We start from the raw sequence: 21,204 nt of genomic DNA, 5'->3' as shown, positions 1-21,204 counted from the left end.
GAGAGATCAGAGATGGAGGGACTGATTTGTGAGGTGTTCACCTGCTGCCAGCTGGGTCAGTCCTGTGAGTTCATGCCGGCAGTAGTAGCTGCTCTGTTTCTCCTAGTTAATCTAAAACAGAAATCTGAAAAAAAAAAAAAAGGAGTTTCCTAAGATTTTAAATTTCTCTATATTAAAAATTCTGAGACTTTAGGGTAAGATTACTGCTTTTAGTAATCTTTGGGGAAAGGAGGGGGAATCTCGCAGAGGATCCTCTGCGTGGGCACCGCTCCAGTTTGGTAGCGAGAGGCCAGAAAATACAACTTTTTTGGGGAGGGGTTTGTGAGGGTCGAACTCTGCCGCCCCTCAGGCCCCGCGGCGGGTCGGGCGGTTCCCCCTCACCCGGGGCCGCCTCAGGCGGGCGGGCAATGGCCGGAGCGGCCGCCGCGCGGGGCTCGCCCTGAAGAGGTACGTCTCTGCCCGGCCCCGGCTCGCTGCGGCCCTGCTGCCCCTCCGGCCCATGGCCCTCCCGGTGTTCTGCAACTCCTGCTCCTGTGAGCCCCGCAAGCCCACGCCGCGGTTCTGCCTCACCAGCTGCGGCCACGTTTTCTGTGAGATTTGCCTCCAGAAAGGTAATGGCTGCTGGAGCGGCCAGTGCTGGCGTGCACACCCTCTCACCTTATCCTTCGTATTTCTGACTCGTTGGGGAAAAAAAAAAGAAGGGCCTGAGCATTCCTACGTGTCTGTAGAATGTTGTTGATAAACCTTTTCTACCCTTGCTATTGATTTTCTTTAAATACTGAAGCCCGTCAGTGTTCACCTCCAGGTGAGTGTGGCTTTGAGAGCAGGCCTTGGGCACGGCAAGCTGGAGGCCTTAATAAAATTATCCTGGATGCTTATGATTCATAAGGTTGTTAAACAAACAAACAAAGGCATTCTCTTCTGGCTAATTTGGAAAAGGACTTGCTTTTTCATCCTGAGAATGGGTAATTTACACAGGGTAGGGTTTGTTTAGGGTAGGCTTTGCAAGTAGTCTTAAGATGTTTTAAAGGTCAGTATTGTTCCTGGAAATTTTTCAGCAGCGTCAGGGAGGGTTGGAGGTGATGTTTTGAAGCTCTCTTGTCATGTACAATTCCAGAGTCATATTCTGTGATATTCGTTATCAACCTACTCTGGCTGCAAGTTTTATTATTAATTTCAGTCAAACAATATGTTGTCAAGGACCTCTGGATGTCACCTTGTCCAACACCTTGTTCTAAACAAAGCTTATTTTAAAGTGAGATCAGTCTTAAATTGGAGTATTTCAACAGAACTTGATATGCTCAGATGAAGATATGTGGAAAAGACAGAGGAATAATGAAGTTGTTTTTCAAAAGAAAAGAGCAGCAGACAAATATCAATGTTTTCCCCTTTGAGATCATGCTAAATGTCCTGTGATTTTTTTTTAAGGGCACACAGAAGAAATTATGAATCTGTATTTCAGAATTAAAAACTTTTGACTACATGCATTCACAGGATTGCTTTTAAGGAGGAGGATCATAAAATGCAAACTGGATTTAGAGGCTGAATGTCTTTCCTTTCTGCTCTTAATATTGTTTGGCAGAAAAATGCCTGAGAGATTATATATCTTTTTGCTGGGAATTCAATAATAATCATAATACCAGGTTTAAAATGTATTTACTTTTAAACGATGTTTATAAACATTGATCCACAGAATCCTCAGAAAGGAAGTAGCTAGTAAAATTACCAATGATAAACATTGTAATAATGTGCATTTGCTATAAATATTTTCTAGTGTGTTTGCAGATAATCAAAAAGACAGTTTAAAAATGATAAAGTTTTTAAAATTACTTTCTCACTGGAAAAATTTACAAGGTAAAATTATTAATTCTTTGATGTTAAGGTCTTATATATTTTATTGAGAGAACCATACTGGGCCCCAGTCTAAAAAGCCATATATCTGGTTGACTGTAAGTCATTAGTGCACTTAAGCATACATTTAATTAAACCAGGCAAGTAGTCCTATTTAAATCAATGGAACTAAAAGTCACCTGCCTTCTGTGACACTAATGATATTCATAAAATCATTTACATGAATGCTTATTTGTGGGAGTAAGACCCATTGACATTCACACACATATTCCCTGTGCAACTCTGTGTAATGGTTATTAAAGAATCAAATTCTTTATTCATGTTTATTCACATTTCTCGTATAACCTGCAGATTTCTTCCACAAGGTCCACACAAAGGTTTAGGCATAGAGTTCTATTTACAAGGTATTCAGTATCTACTCACTTTGATGTATATTTTAAATGTGTCTTTACCTTACAGGCAAAAAAGATGAATGTTTGATCTGTAAAACTGCTTGTCAGATGTTAGTTCTTTCAAAACAGGTAAATGAAGCTTTAGTATTGTTGCATTACATTAATCTGTGGTTTGCTTAAATTATTTGCATTACAAAATGCTTCCCTTTTTTTTGCAAACGGTGACATGAATATTTACTGATAAAACGTTGTTAGTCTTAGATACTTGTGCACTAGACAGCTTTTAGTTGTATGTATTTCTTCAAATTAAAGCCTGAGGAGACTTTTTAGGTTTTCAGGTTCTGCTGGACTGTAAATCATTCTAAACTTTTCAAGAAATGTGACTGGCTACTACTGTGTAACATCAGTGACTGCTTTCAAAATGTGGGAAAATGCTTATTGGTTTTGGCATTTGTACATCAGAGAAAATGAACTGTATTGAATTATTTTGTGTAATGGACTGAATAGAAAATCTGCACGATGGCACAGCAATGTTTTCAAGCAGGGTTTTTTCCCCGTTTTCTCTTAAGCTTAATGATTTTCCTCATGGACACGTGATTAAGAGAGGATCTGAAATGTTGTTGGGAATCCTTGTTATTCACTAGAGAAATAAGAGCTTTTAATTCCCTTTCTTGATAAATCATTAGTAATGTTTAAGTTTTCCCTTTCTCCCAGGAACCATCTTCTCCTTAGCTGATTTCATAAATAGGTTGTGAAAACATTTATATTTTCCTGGACTGATGCCTACTTAAGAGACAAGAGCCTGTCTTACCAGGATAGAGGAAAAACACTAAAAATACTCACTAAAATTCAATACAGCTAATACATAAAGTCCTCCTAGCCTATAAGGCAGTCATGTATAGGAAATAGAGGACAGTTGGGGACTAACCCTGAAGAGATGACCTTGAAGAATGGCATGATTTCTTTAGATATGTTTAAAACTGAGCTGATGTATCTCTAAATACAGAAATTTCTACTCCTACATGCTGTATATAAAAAAGTAAAAAACTGTTGCACTGTATTTCATATTTGTAAACACAGAGTCTTGCAGAACTGAATTGGAGTGAAGAAGACAGTGATACCAAAAATAAAAAATTACAACAAAAAGACAAAATGCAATCATAATACAAAGGAACAATGCACACAGTAATCAAATATTAAAAAAAATATGAAAAGCCCCTCTTAAAAATTCTAGAAGACATATTTTAATATGCTTTCATTTTCAACCTACTGCAAGTTTTGTTATTAATTTCAGTCAATAATTTAAGTTGTTGGGTACCTCTGGAGGTCATCTTGTCCAACACGTTGCTCAAAACAAAGCTAATTTTAGAGTTAGATCAGTCTTAAATTGCAGTATTTCAACAGAACTTAATAATTTACTTCAAAAATACCAAAGGAATTAAAAAAAATGCAATGATTGGGATACTAACAAAAATATTAGATGTTTCATTAGAAGCTGCCACTGCTCTGGAGGGCTGAAAGGAAGCAAATTACCATATTCTTTAAAAAAGACATTAATGATGATTGCTTATCCTTGATTAAGAACAGATAAAATGATTGGAATGATAATTAAAGATGCATATAAAAAAGTCCTGGCTCTATAATTCAGGAACCTGAGTGGAAATATACCTGGTAAGCTTTATGAGCTTGATGCTGTGGGAGAATTCCCAATGAGGAAGAGGTCCTATAAATGTGTTAGAACTCCTAATTAAATTGTATGTTGGGGCAATCACCATCTACACATTAAATATTCTCATCTTTACAGTAATGCATTCTTGTCACCTTTACATCTTCCTTGTATGTCCCGCGATCCCCACTTGCTTTTCCCCAGAGGATGGTTAAGTGTTATGGTAAATCAGAATCTCGCTGTTCATTATTGTAGAATATCATATTAACATCTGCTACTCCTCCATGCAACAGATAAAATTTAAACAGTGTTATAGGAACCTTTGTTTTTAAAGAGTTTTTACATCAGCATGAAGCTGGTTGGGTTTTATTTTTTTAAAATCTGATAGGTACTTAAACCAAGGTCATTGCTTTGACAGAATCCTAAATAGATTCCAAGAGCTTGGCTCTTATGAATATGTTTTATTTAAAGATGCTAAATGTACTTTTATGAATATATTAATTTTCTAGATGAAATATTATCGCCCTGTTTGTATTTTCTTTACTTAAATACCACGGATAGATTAGACTGTGCTGTCTCTCTGTCTGCTTTTCTCTTTCTCCATCTGTTAGTTCACCCCATGGAAATTTTTGAACACTTTGGCTTATGTCAACCAAACTCAAAAGAGCAGAGGAAGTCTCAAATACAATTAATTACCTCCCGTGAGTTCTGTAAAAATGAGTAGCTGGGGAAAGCAAGGCAAAGCAGCTTTCCTTGCTCTCCCCTGGTGAGGGGAGTGCAGGTACAGCCCATCAATAATCAGAAGTGGCTCTGCAGTGAGGAAACAGTGCAGGCCACCAGGTGAATTGAGTACAGGACACCAGAGTAGCTGATGTCAGAATATGGAGAACAGAAGGTACAAATCTATTGCAAATCCAGGTTTATTAAATTAGCTCCTCACATAACTATTTCTCGTACGTTAGAGACTAAATTTCCCTTTATTATTAAAAAGATATAATTTAAGCACACATTGAAAATAGGTTTGGCAAATACAGTTGTTATTTAGTCTTGGATGTTTGACTTTATACCAGGGTTAAAATATTTTTGGTGTAGCTAAAAATGCTGTCTCTGTCTCTCTAGATGTTTGTGCATTTCTAAGTGGAACAAAGCCTAACTCCTTGATTTCAATGCACTGTTTTTAATTTAAGTGACTGCACTCATCTCTGGTTTCTTAGACTCCCAGAAAACTTATGCTTCATTCACAGGTGGCTTGCTTCTTATTTCTTTCAATAATTCATCTTTTAAAATTTTTCTATTTTTTGAGCTTTTCAAGATTCTTTAGTGCTTCTAGGATTAATTTACCTTTTGTCTACATTTTCAGTTCTTTTTGAATGGATTTTGAAAGGTGATTCCGTACATGAAGGATGCCTTCTTTTATCATCTGAGTATGCTGGCATTATTTTTGGTTTTTTATTCAATTTTTGGCTAGTTGTAAACCTGCCTTCTGTTATTTAATCACAATACATCAAAGAGAACTTTCCAGGTAGATTGTTTTCTCCTAGATTCATTACTTTTTGAAAGCTGTTTAACTGTTTTAACTTAGTGCTATAACTAATGTAACTATTTTGGAGTTGTATTTTCTTTGTTTTTCGTATGAACTAATTAAGAAGACATGTATTCTGGATTGAAGTAACACTGAAGTTATCTACACTGCTTTGTAGTTTTGGATAGATGTCCAAATGTCACTGTCATTCTGAAATTCACTTTATATTTTGCAGCATTTTTTTCTCACCATAAATAATAACTACTATATCTTTATTACAGTGATGGGTTAGGTGCCAAGCTCTTACTGAGAGTTTTCTAAAAGCATAGAAGGCCATTTGTGAAGCCACATCATGATCTCTGATTGAAAGTCTCAAGTCATAAAATACTTGAAAAATTCAGCTATGATTTAAAGGCTCTTTTCTTATTCCACAATGGCATTCTGCAACCCAGTGGGCAGGAGAGACAGAGGTATCCCAGTCAGCATTGGAACTATTCTGAAAAAGGACTTTGAAGCAAAAATGATTATAAGATGCACCCATGTGGCTGGGAATGGTGAGAACCAAAAAGGCTGAAGAGGGGCTGCCAGAAACCTGGCTGTTGGTCTGGAGACATTGCCTCTTCCAAGAGCCACAGCATCTTCCTTGAATGTCCTCTGGAAATTGTTACTATCTTAGAATAAGTATATATGTGTGTAATATATTTAAACAAACGCCTTCTAGATGGTTGATAAGGGCATTAGAGAAAGCTGGGCTTGTTTTCAATTTCTGTATTATCCTACTCATGGTTTGTCTGTTTTTTTATTTGTATACATCAACCAATTTAAGCAACACTTTACAAAATGCTTTATTTAATATAACTTGCAAATAAAAATGCTAACCTTTGCATTCTTTCTTTTCGTTGTAGATAAATCCTGATATTCAGGCACTGTTCATGGGAGTGGATGTGTTATGCAATAAATACTCAAAAGAAATAACACAGGTGAATCTGCCTTAAAACTTTTTAGCTCTGTAAAATAATCAGCAGCTCCTACTGATTTTTATGTGAATGGGAAAAGTGTGAGTGAATGCTTGAAAATTAATGTATGCCCAATACCATCTTTACTTCCTTAATTCCACAGTTTCAAAGTTCTTAAAAAGGCATAAATTATGGTCACTGCTTATTTTTTCAAACTCTCTCTAAGGAGCACTAGCCTGGTTATTTTAATGGTGTAAAATCACTTTCACTGCCATGCAATGAAAAATTAGATCTACCATAAGCTTAAACATGCCCAGATATTGTGCCCTTATTATAGTAATAAAAAGTTACACAGTGAAAACCTGAGTGGGCTACAGTTCTGAGCTGACTGTGCTCTCTCTCCCTTTTTATTTTTTTTTTTTTTAAGTCAAAGCAGGTCTCCTTTTTGTTCAGATAGATGCATTAAATGATTCCAAGGTAAATTTCCTCCTTGTCTTCTCCAAACTCCACGTAGGACTCCTTCCTTCAGGCTTAGTTTCCAGTCAAGAACTTTAGGAGCTGTGTGGGTAAAATGAATGCATCCAAACTCTCATTGCCTCCTCATTTTCTGCGTCTCTTCTTGTACATTCTCCCTGAACCCAGCTGCAAACAAGTTTGATCTTTTGGTGAGTTTCATCTTTTGGTGAGTTCCCTGATCTGCAGAAAAGTAACCCAGGGAAGATCACCTGTTTCCTTCAGCAGTGATCATGGATTCACGTTTGCTCTACTCTATGCTTCACAAACTTCTCCAAAGCTGAGCTTGTTCCCTTTCCTCAGCAGGGTTCCTCCTCAGGTGCCTAGGTGACACAAAGTAAACATGAAGCCTTCCTCTCTCTTTACAAACCCACTTTTTAACAGCATGATCAGCAGTTATTCTGTAAACTGAACAAATGCAGGCAACCACAGCATCAATCACATCTGAATATAAATCCATAATTATTAAAGGAAGGAAATAGAGGACACAATCTGAAAAGACTAAGGTGGGTTTTCTGTAGCCTGAGATAAGCTGTTGGGAACACATTGAAATATAATGAAGGCATTGAGGTATGGTCAGAATTTCTCCCAGCATCAAAAGACATAAGAGCAGCTTGTGCTCTGTTAGGACAAAGGTTTATCTAATCTAATATCCTGTCACAACAGTGGGTGCTTAGGAAAGGGCATGAGAGCAAGGCTGGTGTGTAGTGATACATCTTCAGAACAGCCTCCCAGCTTTCAACAGCTTGTGGCACAGGGATTTCTCAAGGTGGGGTTGTTGCCTTTGCTTTCAGAAGCTTGTGGCGGATATTTTTCCCCACATAATTGTCAAGTTGTTTTCTGAATTTTAGCATCTATCTCATACTGTTGAAGGGAGGTGCACGGGTTGTTCACTGTGTGATAAGGGTTTCCTTTTTCAGGTTTTAACCTGCTAGATTCGTTTGATACTCTTGAATCCCATTCTGGAGGAAAGTGCACTCCATCTGTGCTAATCATTAGTTTCAGACTCCTAATGCATCCCTTCTTCAACTGTCTTTTTTTAACCATGAAGCTTCATATTCCATGTGGTCATTCTTTTACTGAAGCTCTTACATACCTCTGATTAATCTTGAACTATTCCCAGACCTGCTATATCCTTTCTGAGATGTTAAGCAGACTCAGGATATAGTATTAGGCATTTTTAAAGAGAAATAATGATGTCCCCTCTACTTTTTTTAAACCACTGCTAAGATCTGATTTTCTTTTTGACTGGTACTGAGCTCTAAATTGACATATTCACAGATTTCTCCTAGACCCAAGAACACATTTCTGAGTGAGGGGAGGCAGCTCTGAGCCATCACTTTCTGAGGGGATCTTTCTTCCATCAGTTCTTCTGAAGACACTTCTGATTCTTTGATGAGTATTCAGTGGGAACCCCCAGACTCTTCCACAGTGAATAAAAAGTAACCTTTTCAGTTGGATACTCCACTTTGGGTTTATATTCTTTGAGTGTTTCTTCTTGGTTGTCTCTATTCCTACACGTTTTCTGGCAGTTTTCTAACACGTGAGAAGATTTATTAGAAGTTATTACCTGTGGTAATTTGTTCCTCAAGCTCTTGTCTTGCCTTGTCTGTTTTTACTTTTAACCTGTCATGGTTTATGATCCTCATTTGGACGCCAGAAGTGCTTACACATCACCAGGCAGTGTGTCTAACAATTATTTTTTAATTAAGAGGATATTTTTACAAGGCATGTTATAATTGCCAGTAAGACAGATTACTTTTTATGTTGGCATTAATTTTATGTGTTTGCTTAGCACTAATGAATAAGAAACACTGCAGCTAAACTGCCTTTCTAATGTCTTTGCCTTTTTATTGAACATAGTGTTAAAATATGAATCCAGTGAAATAAATCTACCAACTCTAGGGTAGGTCATATTAGATTTAAATAAACTTTATGAGACTTTATCAATGACAATAAATTAAAATGTTTTGGGGTTTTTTTTTGAGAGAACTGAAAGAAGAGATGGTAACTACTTATTAAAATATAGAAGACCTTGAATACTGTGAATTAGTTCTCTTCCATCACTTCTTTGCTGAGGTGTATAAATGTAATTATATGAAGCTTAATGTAACTGTACTTGTTCTCAGATTTCAGAATTTCAAGAAAAACACCGTAAGCATTTATTAGCATACTCCAAACAAAAGGTAACTCTAATTGTGATTTTCTTACTTTTTCTTATGTTTGCCTTGTTACTTTGGTTTATTTTTAGAAACTATATTAATCTTTTATTGGAATACTTAGAATAATTAATCAGGATTGACTCATTTCTGTCATTATAAATACCAGTTTTTAATTGTATACATTTTATGAGGACTTTATTAATTGTAATTACTGTTATTTAATAAAATATTTTAGTTGTGGGGTGACCAAGATTAAATGGAGAATCAAAGGACAGGAAAGGAAGAAACCAATTCTCTGTATGGAGGGGGAAGTGGAAGAGGTGGGGAGAAAGTGATGCTAGAAGATAAGCCTAGAGGGAAGGAAGACTAGGGATGTGAGAAGCTTGAGCTTGACATGAGAACAAGACTGAGGGCTAGTACCCTGAATTCAGGATAGCTCAGTGGGAAGAAGGGTAGGATTAATTATTCTGTGGAGAACAGGTGCTGAGTTTGTGACTGTGCTTCTTCCTTTGTGAAGTGGAAGTTTCTTTTTCACTTTTCAGCTATTTCTAAATATTTGATAAAATAGTTGGCTGTTTCCTTCATTTCTAAGGACATGGACAGGGATATCCCTGAAAGCTACTTGGCAGTGTTGGTGACTCGACCCATCAGTAGGTGTGCCATGTATGAAGTGACAGAGGGCAACTCATACAGCTGAGCAGTTGGCCATTCCATGTGTAAGGAGAGCTTCTGGTGTGGTTGTCATGGATAGAACAGCTTGGAAACTTAAATGCTCTGTGGCTCATTCCTCCCTGTTTTCTGTGACTGCATTTTGGGATCAGTCCTGGAACACTGTGGGGTGTGTAGTTTTTTTCAAGGTCCTGTCCTTCTGTTTTCAAAGCCAGGCCATGGAGGAACCCTGATTTCATTCCCCTTCTGATCTCTTGTGCTGACTCCAGATGGTAAAACTGAAACCTTTAGACAAAGTAAAATAAATCTCTTAATAGATTTTAGCATAAATAAAGATGTTATCTCCAAAGAAGAGAGTTTTGATACCTTTTGATGGTAAGTTTCTAAGTTATTTACTGTTGAGACATGAATTTAACAGTGGTTTTAAAGTACTCAAGGATGCTGCTTGATCTAAGGAAGCTGTTTAGGTGACAGTACTGGAACAGTTGAAAATATAGTTTGTTGCTGCTTCAGTGAGCACACTGTTTTGGGTGGTTTTGTTGTTTTGTCCATTCTGTGCATTTGTTAGTATGTTAAAACTGCTTGCATTGGATCAGGGGCAGGAGAGACTCTCTTAAACATCCACTGAGCAGCTGTGGGTAACAGTGGTGGAGAAATAGTTTGTCAGTGAGGCTGAGGTGAGCAAGGAAGAGAAGAGTGTCCCTGTACAATGATAGACCCATCCCCTCCCTGTGAGTGTTGGTTAGCAATGCTCCCCCTTCCAGAGCTACTGGGAGACAGTCTGAAGGAGCTGGGGAAGTCCTCCTGCCGCTGGCTTTGAGATGAAGGTGGGTGGGAAAAGGGTGGAGCAAGAATGCTTTACAGTATAAATAGTTTGGCAGATGCAGTGATGCCTGGGGAGGTGACAAAGGACAAACCTGCCCTTTGACACAAGTGCCTCTTCCACTCTCCACTCTGTGGGTCTTGGCCTTTGGGAAGAGTGCAGTACTTACTGCATGAGGAAATTCTATTTTCTCCTGCTTGGCTGTCTTGTTTATGGTCCCCTTCCTTATTTCTAATGTGTGATCCTTGTCACTGTCAACCAACAGGCTCTCATGACCTTCATAAAAGTTGCTTTGTTGCTGATCTAGGGAGTTGTGCAGATATCAGTGTGCAGGTGATAGTGTGTGGTGTGGGAACTTGTGTCCATATTCCTGGCAAGTCTAGACCTCGTGTTGTGCCAGGACTCCAAAATACTGAAAACCAAATAGTCCTTCACCTTCTTTAAGGCATTTTGGTCTTAGAATTATCCAGTCCTACAGAGTGACAGTACATTCTTCCTGACGTCTGTACTGGCCACTTTCTTAATCAAACCCAGCTCTCATTAGGAAAAAGAAAAAAGAATACTGAAAAACAGATCTTATGTAAATTACATTTTGCTTTTAATCTGTTCTGCAGAGTTTTACATCTGCAAAAAGAGCATAATATCCCCCACAAATGATATGATTTTATAAAGGTGTATCAGGTAACGTTATTAAAGGACTCAAATAATGTTATGAGGAGAAGAATGAGAAGTTAAGCAAATTCATAATTTGCCTTCAAATCAAAATGTGAATAGTGTGAAGGATTAAGGTCACACAATGGAAATTAAGGATAAAATAGAGATGCAGTTTTGAGGCTACTGAGTAAATTTTTACATCCTTCATAAAATATAATATATGATCGTGTCATGAAAGACTGTAGAAAATACACATAATAGGGAGCTGACCTAATGTTTTTGACCTTAATATTCTTCAATTTTGCAAGCTCATAACATTCTTTAATGGAGATATTTTTGGTTGTGTCTGTAACATAATAGGAGATACTTTTCACTTAAGCTTATTACAAATAGATGCTTCCATGAACTGAGTACATTTTAAATCTTAAATGAGAAATATGGGAGCATCATATTTGGTATTTTATACAGTTATGAAATAGTTCCATATTAAACATAACTTAGCTGTTATATGAGATATGGAAAAGAGGAAGAAAAAGAAAACAAAACTATTTTTAAGCACTTTCTTAGTATTCATTTATCCAATATTACCAGCACACTTAAGAGAAGGTAATCAAACTAAGTCTATAACTGCCAAAAAGAAGTGTATCTTCCAGACTGACTGTTTGATGGATCTGTATTACAGCTATAACAGCTCCAATAAATCTAGAATAGCAATGATGTCTTAAGATTAAAACCAATAGAAAGCAGCCTTTCGACACTTTAGAAAACTAGTTGGATGAAAATGAAGTTGTATATCATGACAAATAGATTTTGTTTAAATCTATGATTATCTCGCAGGCAGCAAAGCTGGAAGAATCTCTCAAGAAAGCAACACAGCAAATACAACAGATACAATGGTAAGTGGTTTAATGCAGCAAAAGTAAATGTAATCAGCCAACAGAAAGGTTAATTGTTAAAAAAATAAAGAAGTTGTGCTTTGTTTGCCTTTCTCATATATTTGTACATAGTTTTACAGAAATACATGAATAGTGATTTCTGACATCAGAACCATTTTATTCACACTAATCAATCATGTCAGGAAGAAATCCTTTTGTTTTAAGATTCAACTCAGTGGTTACTCTAAAAATGAACTTTCAGTAAAGTTTATGACATAGATAATCAGTTTTAAATTTTTATTTGCAGTTACATAACCATTCTGTGTATTTTGCAATGGGCTTTCTAGCATCAGCCTGGAAAGTACTATAATACCTTTCCTGGTGCCTAGCCCATTTACAAAATTACCAGGGTTTTGTAACATGGTTCACATCTTTTCTATTTCTAGTAAAAATTAACTTCCGTTTGGATATTGTTGGGTATGCTGCAGACATTATGGCAAAGCACTTTAGGGAACAGACATTATGATCTGGAGAAAAAGTTAGCTTATCAAATAAATTCTTAATTTGCTTCATGGCAGTTAGTTAATTTGCTTCATGTTAAAACTAGCTGTTGATGGATAAAATGCTTTGATTTTATACTTCATTGATCAACTAGACACTTAAACTAATCCAACCAACTCTCAATTTATATCTTTTTTTTTCTTGTTTCTCCTTTAGTATGAAACCACCTGAAAAAACTGCACAGCTGCTATTTTCCAATACAAGCCGAAATCCATTTTCCAGTAAGACGTGTTGGTTTAAGATCTTAACTATGGAATACCTATCCCTGGATATAGCTATGTTCTAATATTAAATTTCTTAATGACTTCAGTTCCTTCAAGAAAACAGAATGGTTATTCTCCATATCCTCTTCATTCTAGTCATCCTTCCACTTCTGAAATGTAGGTACAAATTAGTTAATTTTCAACGAAAATCTTAACTGATGTTTTATACAGAAAGTCATTTTTTCTGTAATGAGTTTAAAATATTTTCTGATTTTGTGTTTTGTTTCTGCAAACTGTTTATATATGAAAGAACTGAGGAATGTCTTATCTATCCAAGTGTACTTAATAGTTACTTGTATAGATTGTCTTTGTAGTCACTGGAAAAAAATCTGAGACGTGATGGACCTTATTCTAAAGAATTTCTGAATGGATGGATAGATAGACATAGACTAGAGAGATAGATTAATTAGTGGATACATTAATTAGTGAGAAACTTTCCATTTATTATAGGGGAAAACTAAATTACTTGTCTACCTATATGTACACTGTACTTGTCTAAAGTTAGATGGGATGAACTCTAGTAAGGCTTATTTAATTTTAAATAAAATGAGCATACAGCTTGCTCAAATGAAAATATTTCTGTACCTATGATTGTGACTTTCTTTTTTATAAAAAAATAAAATTTCAGAATCCTCCTTGTTGTGGAGACAAGTGACAAATATATAAATATACGTATTTATTCAGACTTAAATACAAGAATAGCAAGGCTGATCATAAAATAACTTTCTCTGTAAATGTCTAAATCAAAGCTCAGAATCAATTAATAGATTTTTCTACTGCTAGTGGGTTTTGGAATAAGTCCTAAATGCTCATATGCATTATGCTTTTTCATTATTAGTCAAATTTAACATCAGAATCTAACATAATTTTAGTTGTTATAATGAAAATGTTATTTTTATTACAATGTCACACTTATTTTGACCTTTCTTGCAAGGGTGGAGGCAATGGAGGTTGATCCTGTACCTTCACCGATGAGGAAAGTAAGTGGTTTTTTAATGTGTTTATATATGTATATAAACACACATACATGCTTTTGATTTGTCCTGCTCTTTTAATGCTGCAAAAAATAGGATTCTCCCCCCATCCTCTTCAAGAAAACATTTCTAATGTACATGCTGGTTTCAGATATGCTGAACTTGTGATGCCAAATTAAATGGAAAATTCTTAAAATCTCAGTATGTTTGTATTACAAAAATATATCTGTTTAAAAAATAAATGTTGCTAATCCATGCAACTGAGAGTTGCAATTAAAGTTCTAACATATTAAGGAATGGAAATATAAGTAAGATTTTCACCTTTACCAGACCTCATGTGGGTGGCTACAGTGCAGATCTGTGCTAACATCTCAGGGTTTCCTTTGTAACCTATGGATAAATTATATCCATAGGTAGGCCTATGTCCATGGTTAGGCCCATGGGCATAACCTATGGATTATAATATGTGTGATTCATCTCTTTCTAAAGGAAACTTTCTGGCCTCATTCCTGTTTCTCTTCCATGACCATAAAGGGAATTTGTGGGGATCAGGATGTAAATACTGTCATTGCAGATGTCTGGAGTTAAAAAAGGTGAATCACTTGGTACTCTTAACTTCACATCACACTGACTCTCAAAACATTAATGAAATTTCATTTATGATAGATAAAAGAGGGTTTTTTAATCCAAAAATAAAATCAGTCTTTATCTTTCATGGTTCTGTTTGCTACTTGACCATGTGATCTTGCTTCTATCTGTGCTCAGGGGCATCAAAGTGTGTGTAATATCTTCCCTTGGTAAGAAAAAGCCAGGTGTGGAGCCAGTGGTCTGAAAGCACTGTTAGGCTTTGATATTTGAGTAGGGAATTGCAAGCTTTGAGTGACGTTGCTAACATGAGAATGAAAGCAGGAGCTTTTCACTGTATTAGTGTCCTGATTAGGAGAGGTAACATCCAGGAACAGATGCTAGCTTAGGAATGGAATCTCACCATAGAAAACAGTGGGAGTGTCTGATGTGTTTCTTATCTGAATGTGACAGACAAGAATAAAACTAAAATACTTGTACTTCCCCCTTGCCCACAGATCTCTAAAAATAGTAACTTAATTCTTAGGTTTTGCATTTTAGTGATATGAATAAAACTGGCAGTGGAGAGTTCCAGAAATCTGTAACACTATTGCTTAAAATGCCTTTAATATTAGTATACTTATTACACTGTGGTTAATGACTTACCATTCATTTAGCTCGAGACACCATCTGGTCCCACAAGGTTATCACTAATAACTCCACCACAGGATGGACGTATGGGTGAGTAACAGTAAAGTTTGCAGCTGAATAACATTTCTATTACATTAAAAGGATGAATAAATTAAAATCCGTACATTAGCAATTTACTAAAAAAACCTGAATTGTGTTAAGGTGTAAGGAACTTGCCAAGTACACATCAGTCCAGCAGATGGGAAATGCTTAAAATGAAGTATGAAGTGTCTTCCTACTACTTACCTCTTCTGTTCTGTAAATTATTACTTGTAGCCAAAAGGATTTGTGCCCAAGTCAACAGCTGTAAGGAAAATACTGTAACAATGTGTATGGTTGAAGAGAACAGGAATACTTGCAATATACATTGTTGACCCTCTTTTAACCTTCATAATTGCATTTGTTTCTAGTTAACAGAGATTAACATTGTCCATAATGCCATATGAAAAATCACATGAGGAAAAGGGGGGAAACTAAATGGAAGTTAAAAAAGTATTTAATAACAAAAGTAAGGTAGTTGAGTTGAGATCAGGAATTTATTGAGAAAAGTGATTCTTTGTTTCACTCTGTCACTGTATTGGGTCTAAGACCTTTTACCTGCCAGTACTTTCTTTCATTCTTGGGCTGTTGCAGAGCTTGGGTAACACTCAGATGCAAATAAGACATGAGCAACAGCCTACTAAAATCAGTGCAGCCTCTTGAGAACTGTTTGTGAGGAGTTTCCCAGAATTCCTGATACTTTGCAGATCTGCTGTTCATGTGTTCCTCTCATTCCTGGTTTTACATTCAACATGTTTCTGTAACAGTGCATTCCCAGGCAGGCTTTTACTTGGCTTCAGCAGTTCATAGAATCCATCTCCAGCCACATAAGAAGCTTTTAGCACTCCCGTGTTTTTACATGGTGTAAATGTCCTGAAACAAAGACAAATGCAATTGCAATGCAATTTCAGTGAAGGAGGAAAAATTGCTTTTTCTGTGTTATGTGTGATTTATATGCTCAGATCCTCCCTAAATACATGCTTGCCTATAAATTTATGGATAACAAGATAAAGGGAGCTGAGGTTAACTGGTTTTTTTATTGTGTCTAAAAATAAATAGATATTTATTAGACAGTAAAATTATATGTAGAGCAGTTATGTGTTCAGCACATTTCAGAACCAGCCCATAAAGTTTGGCAGTGAACAAAGCTGAATGAATCAAAGTGTACGTGCAAAAGGAAGGGCGAGTGCAAACAATGATTTAATGATGCACTAAAGAAAGTTTCCTTCTCAGAGGTGGATGGGGCAAAAAAGGATTAGCTGAAGAACTGGAGCACCTCAGCACAGCTATCTTGATGGTCTGATAATAGTCTAATAAATGAAAGAAGGTGAAAGAAATCAACATTTGTGTTTAACTCAGAACAAGATTTGCAGGATGATGCAGTAGGATTTTTTTTGTGACAGCTAATCTCTTTCATTGACTACTGTAATTGTGCACCATTTTTAAGTCTTCAATAAACCAACCATGAATTTGTCTCAAATCATGCAATTAAAGTACTAATCTTTGTTTCCAAAGATGTCTCTTAAGGAAAATGGGTAATTCACTTTGGTCCTGTTTTCATAAATCTGATTCTTACAGGTAGTGTAGCCTACAGAAGTTCTCAGTCATCTCTAATAATGTCAAGTCAAAATACTGGAGCAGGATCTACAAGGTAGTTAATTTGTACATTTAAATGTTATATTCTGTGCCTGAAGAAATGTTATTGTGCAGGCTGGCTATCATCTACATGAATGTGTTTGTTCTTGGTGGAAGGTTTTATTTAGAAATCACTTTTTTCAAAAATACGCAGAGATAGGCTGAGTTTCTGTAGCTGTGGACATCTGCAGTCATGATACTTCTATATAAATTGTAGTAATTTTATAGTAAGAAAGTGTAACAATGTCTCTGCTTTATCATTCTTATAAAAATCAGAGCTGACAGCACAATATTTACTCAAGAGCTATTCTCTGAATAACCCAGACTTTTCAGTGGTCTGGAGCAGGTGTTTCAGGCTTTTCATTTAAAAATTGAAAATATCTCAAACTGTGAGAATTATTAACATGAAGAAATAACTTCAAATGGTTCCAGAAAAAGTAAACTCTTTTTCCTTATAATCATTAAGCCAAATATATCTTCCTAGGTATTTACAAAGACAAATTTAAAATATATGTAACAAAGTATCTATTTTTTTCCATCTTTGATTCTCATATAATTTTTTATGTCATTCTGGTAATATTTTCTTTTAAAATATTAGCACTGTGAATTTAGGTAATTTTGACATCTCTGGTATTATTATGACACTAGCCTCAAATCACATGCAGGAATTCATTTCATCAACAGATCCACACCTATAGGATTATCACTTAATGGATGTCCATCATCGTCTGGATCACAGAGTAGTAGAAGGGGATCGTGGGCTAATTCTGATTTAAGAACCCCTCAGCTGTATCCACTTACATCACCTTCCCCACAGCTCTCTGCAAGACATCCAATCACCATCTCTGGACTTCTGCAAAGACAACAGTTAGGCAAGTATATTTATAAGATAACATTTAACACTTCCTGAAAAATATTTGGCATAACGGCTAATTTTTTATTTACAGGAGACAGTAGATTAGAAATAAATTAAGCAACATTAAGATGATATTTCAAAATTGGAAGTAGGCTATCAGCAAAATATGAAAAATGCTGATCTTTATGATTGCATTTTGCCTTAGTCTTATTTCCAGTAGAGTATTTGCTATGAAAATGTGTAATTGCTTCACCTCAGAATATTTTAACAGAGATTTAAATCTGATAATGTCCATAAATGTTTTCTAGAAAAAAACTCCACAACTTCCAAAGAATGCAAAAGATACAATAATTTGACAAAACTAATTGTGCAACAAATCTTTGGTTAAGGAGTAGAGAAAAGAAAAACATGAGTGGAGGAAGTGCAGTGGGAGTCATAGCAAGACTGGGATACTCAATGGGAGTCCTTAAATAAAGCAGAATAATTGAGTTGACACATGGGAAAGGAGTAAAAAAAAGGTCTGTAATGAAAAAGATGAATAGGAGACAGTTCCTGCATGACTGAAGAGCATGTTGAGAACGTGGGTGAGAGCTGCCACCTCACTGCATCCAGCAGGGAAAAAAAGGAAATAGAAGGAAACTGCAGTACTCTGAGAGTAAGAAGTGAAGTATTAGTCATCCAGTTACTAGGAATTAGGGAGTGTTAATGGAAATGAACAAATCAGTGAACTCATTCTGAAAATGAGCAATGAATAGGGAATGAGCAGAGGATGAGACAGAGGAGGAAGGAAGATGTGTTAAGGAATAGGGGAAAAGGTGAGAATGTTAAAGTGGTTGGGAGTGGAAAAGGAGAGCAGAACAGTGCATGGGACAGAGCAACGGCTCTAGAGGAAGCAGAGTAAATAATTTATGAAGAATGGAGATAAGACTGCAAAATACTAGTGTAAAAGAGGAAGCAGGATGGACCAAAGGAGAAAGGTGAGAGGACAGTAAAGGCTATTTCTCCTGCAAAGCAAGAGAAGTAGAAAGACAATGTTCTACATAGTTACAACAAAAAGACTAAACAAAAAAGCAAAGGATAAGGAAATGATGGGAAGAAAATTAAGGCAAAAACATTTCCTAATATTTTATTTTTATGTTTTATAAATGATATTATTCATTACGTGTTACTTCTCTGTCATATGATCTGTATCTTCAGTTTAGGAGGGAAAGGCTTAGATATTAATTATGAACATTTGTTGCTGGTGTTCTCCCCCATATTCTGTGATATTAACTTTATTTCTTTTATAATTACCTGCTATCCCATCACAGACTTCAGTAGTAATCTTCCCAATCCCGTGATTTTTTCAGTCCTGGTACTGAGGAGGTACCTGGATGAGGTTATTTAGCACCCTGACCAATCTCATCTTGCAAACCTAATCCTCTGTATTGCAGAATTTGCATCACAAGTTAAAGCTTTTTTTTAAATTTACGTTAAAAAGCTAATTCATCTCTAAAGCACTTTTTTAGTCCATATTAATAAACGTGATCTTTCTATTCCGAGAGTAACCCATCCACAGCAGTTTTGAGTTCATGAAACTTCATGAAAACAAAATAAGAATATTGTAAGAAATTCACTCCTGGTCAGTTATGAAGGCTTACAGCTTGTGGAAGCTCACCTCATAATTGTTTTACTTGAGAAATTTCTGGGCAGTGATGCAGCATATGAAATAATGCCTGAACCTGATAGAATCTCTAAATAATATAGGAGCAACCCTACCTTAGGAGAAATTAAAGTTTAAAAAGCTGTATTGAACTTAAGGATTAATTTTCATTGAGCTATATGTTTGCAAGTTAATTGCAGTTCATATACAGAACAATGGCTTTGGAGATTTGCCCTGTGTAGCTGAAATTGGAACATGGCAAAAATGCTTCTATGGAAAGAGAAACCTAATTTTTTATATAAATACAGAGGAGCATATTTACATTCATGAAAATATCTATAGGAAAGTTGTCATCAAATTATGTAGGTTATATTTTTAATTTTTTATAATTTTCTTTTCCATGTATAAGTTCCCAAAATAAGTTACATGAATAAAGTTTTCCTTTAGTCTCACCAAGTTTTTTTTCCATTTGTACTTGTATTCTTATTCTAGGATCGACTAATTTTGGAGGACATTCAGCAGAAAGATAAGCAAACATCTGTGAATTCTTTTGGTTAATAAGCATCTGGAGAAGCACTACACAGTTTTTGGATATCAAAGTATTTGTAACTTCAATAAAATGTCAAATTGGCATAAACCAGCTAACTGTTCAGCATGAATACTATATTTAAACATCACTGATCTTTCTGATTAACATCTACAGTAGCTTTGAACGGAAGTACAAAGTCTTCTTGTTTTTACAAATTCTGACTTCAATTGTATCATACAAATAAACAGCCTTTATTACCTAAGTGTTAAGACAAAACTTGATTATATACTAAATGAGCATTTTTTGCTGTGAGTGCATTGAGCTGCAGCAGAACTTTGTAAATGGTTGTGCCTGTATGGTATTACAGATGGAATGCAGTCCTAGAAAAAACATTAATTTATGAATTTTTCATTTCAGAATTCCATAGTTTGGTTCTTAATTGGAAAAGGACTTGGCAAAACAGTTTGCACTATTGGAAAGGGATGAGGTTTGAGGGATATCACATTCTAGAGGGCTCTGACAAGCTTGTAACACAGTATCTATTCCACACTCCCAAAAGTTTACCATTTGATTTAGGTAGCAATGATTCCTTCCTGAAGTGGAGTGAAATAGGAGGAATGGGATGAAGAGACACAACACAGTGAAGGTTACCTGTACTCATGCACAGGGGCAGTAACTGGAGACTCTGAATGAAGGGGGCCAGAATGCAACATTTTCCTTCTGAGAATAACTCTTAAATTCATATTTCCACCATTACTGTGCATGTCTGGCAAAATTTTGGTATGACTGAGTCATCAAATACCTTTGTTTTGACCCTAACTTTACCTGGGATCACTCACCATTTACCATCACTGGTAAAACAGTGGAATCTCACAGTAGATTTCCTTTCAAGCAAGCTTTCATTCAAAACATTTAATTTTACAATGCCACAGACATATACAAATAAAGATGTGTAGTGTAACTCTTAAAAATTTCTGCTTTCCTTTAGTTCCAGATGAGCTAGAATAACTTGAAAAATGAGACTAGTAAAATATGATTGCACTCCTCGTGGTTCAGGTAATCATCAGTTTACCTTTTCTGGTAAGCAGACCATGCTTTTGGCTGTAGGTAGAGAAGAGAACCTGGAACATCACATCAGTAAAGAGAAGAAGTGTGTATGGGTATTTACATTATTTTACTTCTACTTTGAACTACTTTATAGTGTCTAGTAGCAGCTTCTACTTAACCTATATTGCTTAATCTGTTTGAGCCCACAGTCCAATCCTGAAGAAAAAAAAATCCAACAACCTCATCTTCAGAGATGCTATAGCTTTTTAGTGCATTTTGAAGAGGAACCAGAATGTAATTTGTGTAAAGCAAAGGCATGGG

General features: G+C 35.9%; 1 protein-coding gene across 1 annotated transcript; it reads left to right on the top strand.

The window, feature by feature from the left end:
* The first annotated feature begins 464 nt into the window (after nt 1-464).
* RNF212 (ring finger protein 212) lies at nt 465-20,921 on the top strand. Its single transcript, XM_008923449.3, has 12 exons — nt 465-611; nt 2,311-2,372; nt 6,337-6,411; nt 9,030-9,086; nt 12,046-12,104; nt 12,801-12,865; nt 12,955-13,024; nt 13,842-13,887; nt 15,123-15,186; nt 16,753-16,825; nt 17,494-17,681; nt 19,800-20,921. The coding sequence occupies exons 1-12, from the start codon at nt 500-502 to the stop codon at nt 19,835-19,837; spliced, it is 909 nt and encodes a 302-aa protein (XP_008921697.1). The 5' UTR covers nt 465-499; the 3' UTR covers nt 19,838-20,921.
* The last annotated feature ends 283 nt before the right edge of the window (nt 20,922-21,204 follow it).

The sequence above is a fragment of the Manacus vitellinus genome, unplaced genomic scaffold (genome assembly GCF_001715985.3).
Source record: "Manacus vitellinus isolate BGI_N305 unplaced genomic scaffold, ASM171598v3 scaffold_0_pilon, whole genome shotgun sequence".
Taxonomy (NCBI): Eukaryota; Metazoa; Chordata; class Aves; order Passeriformes; family Pipridae; genus Manacus; species Manacus vitellinus.
Note: the sequence above shows the minus strand (reverse complement) of the source record. Positions and strands in the feature narration are given on the sequence as shown.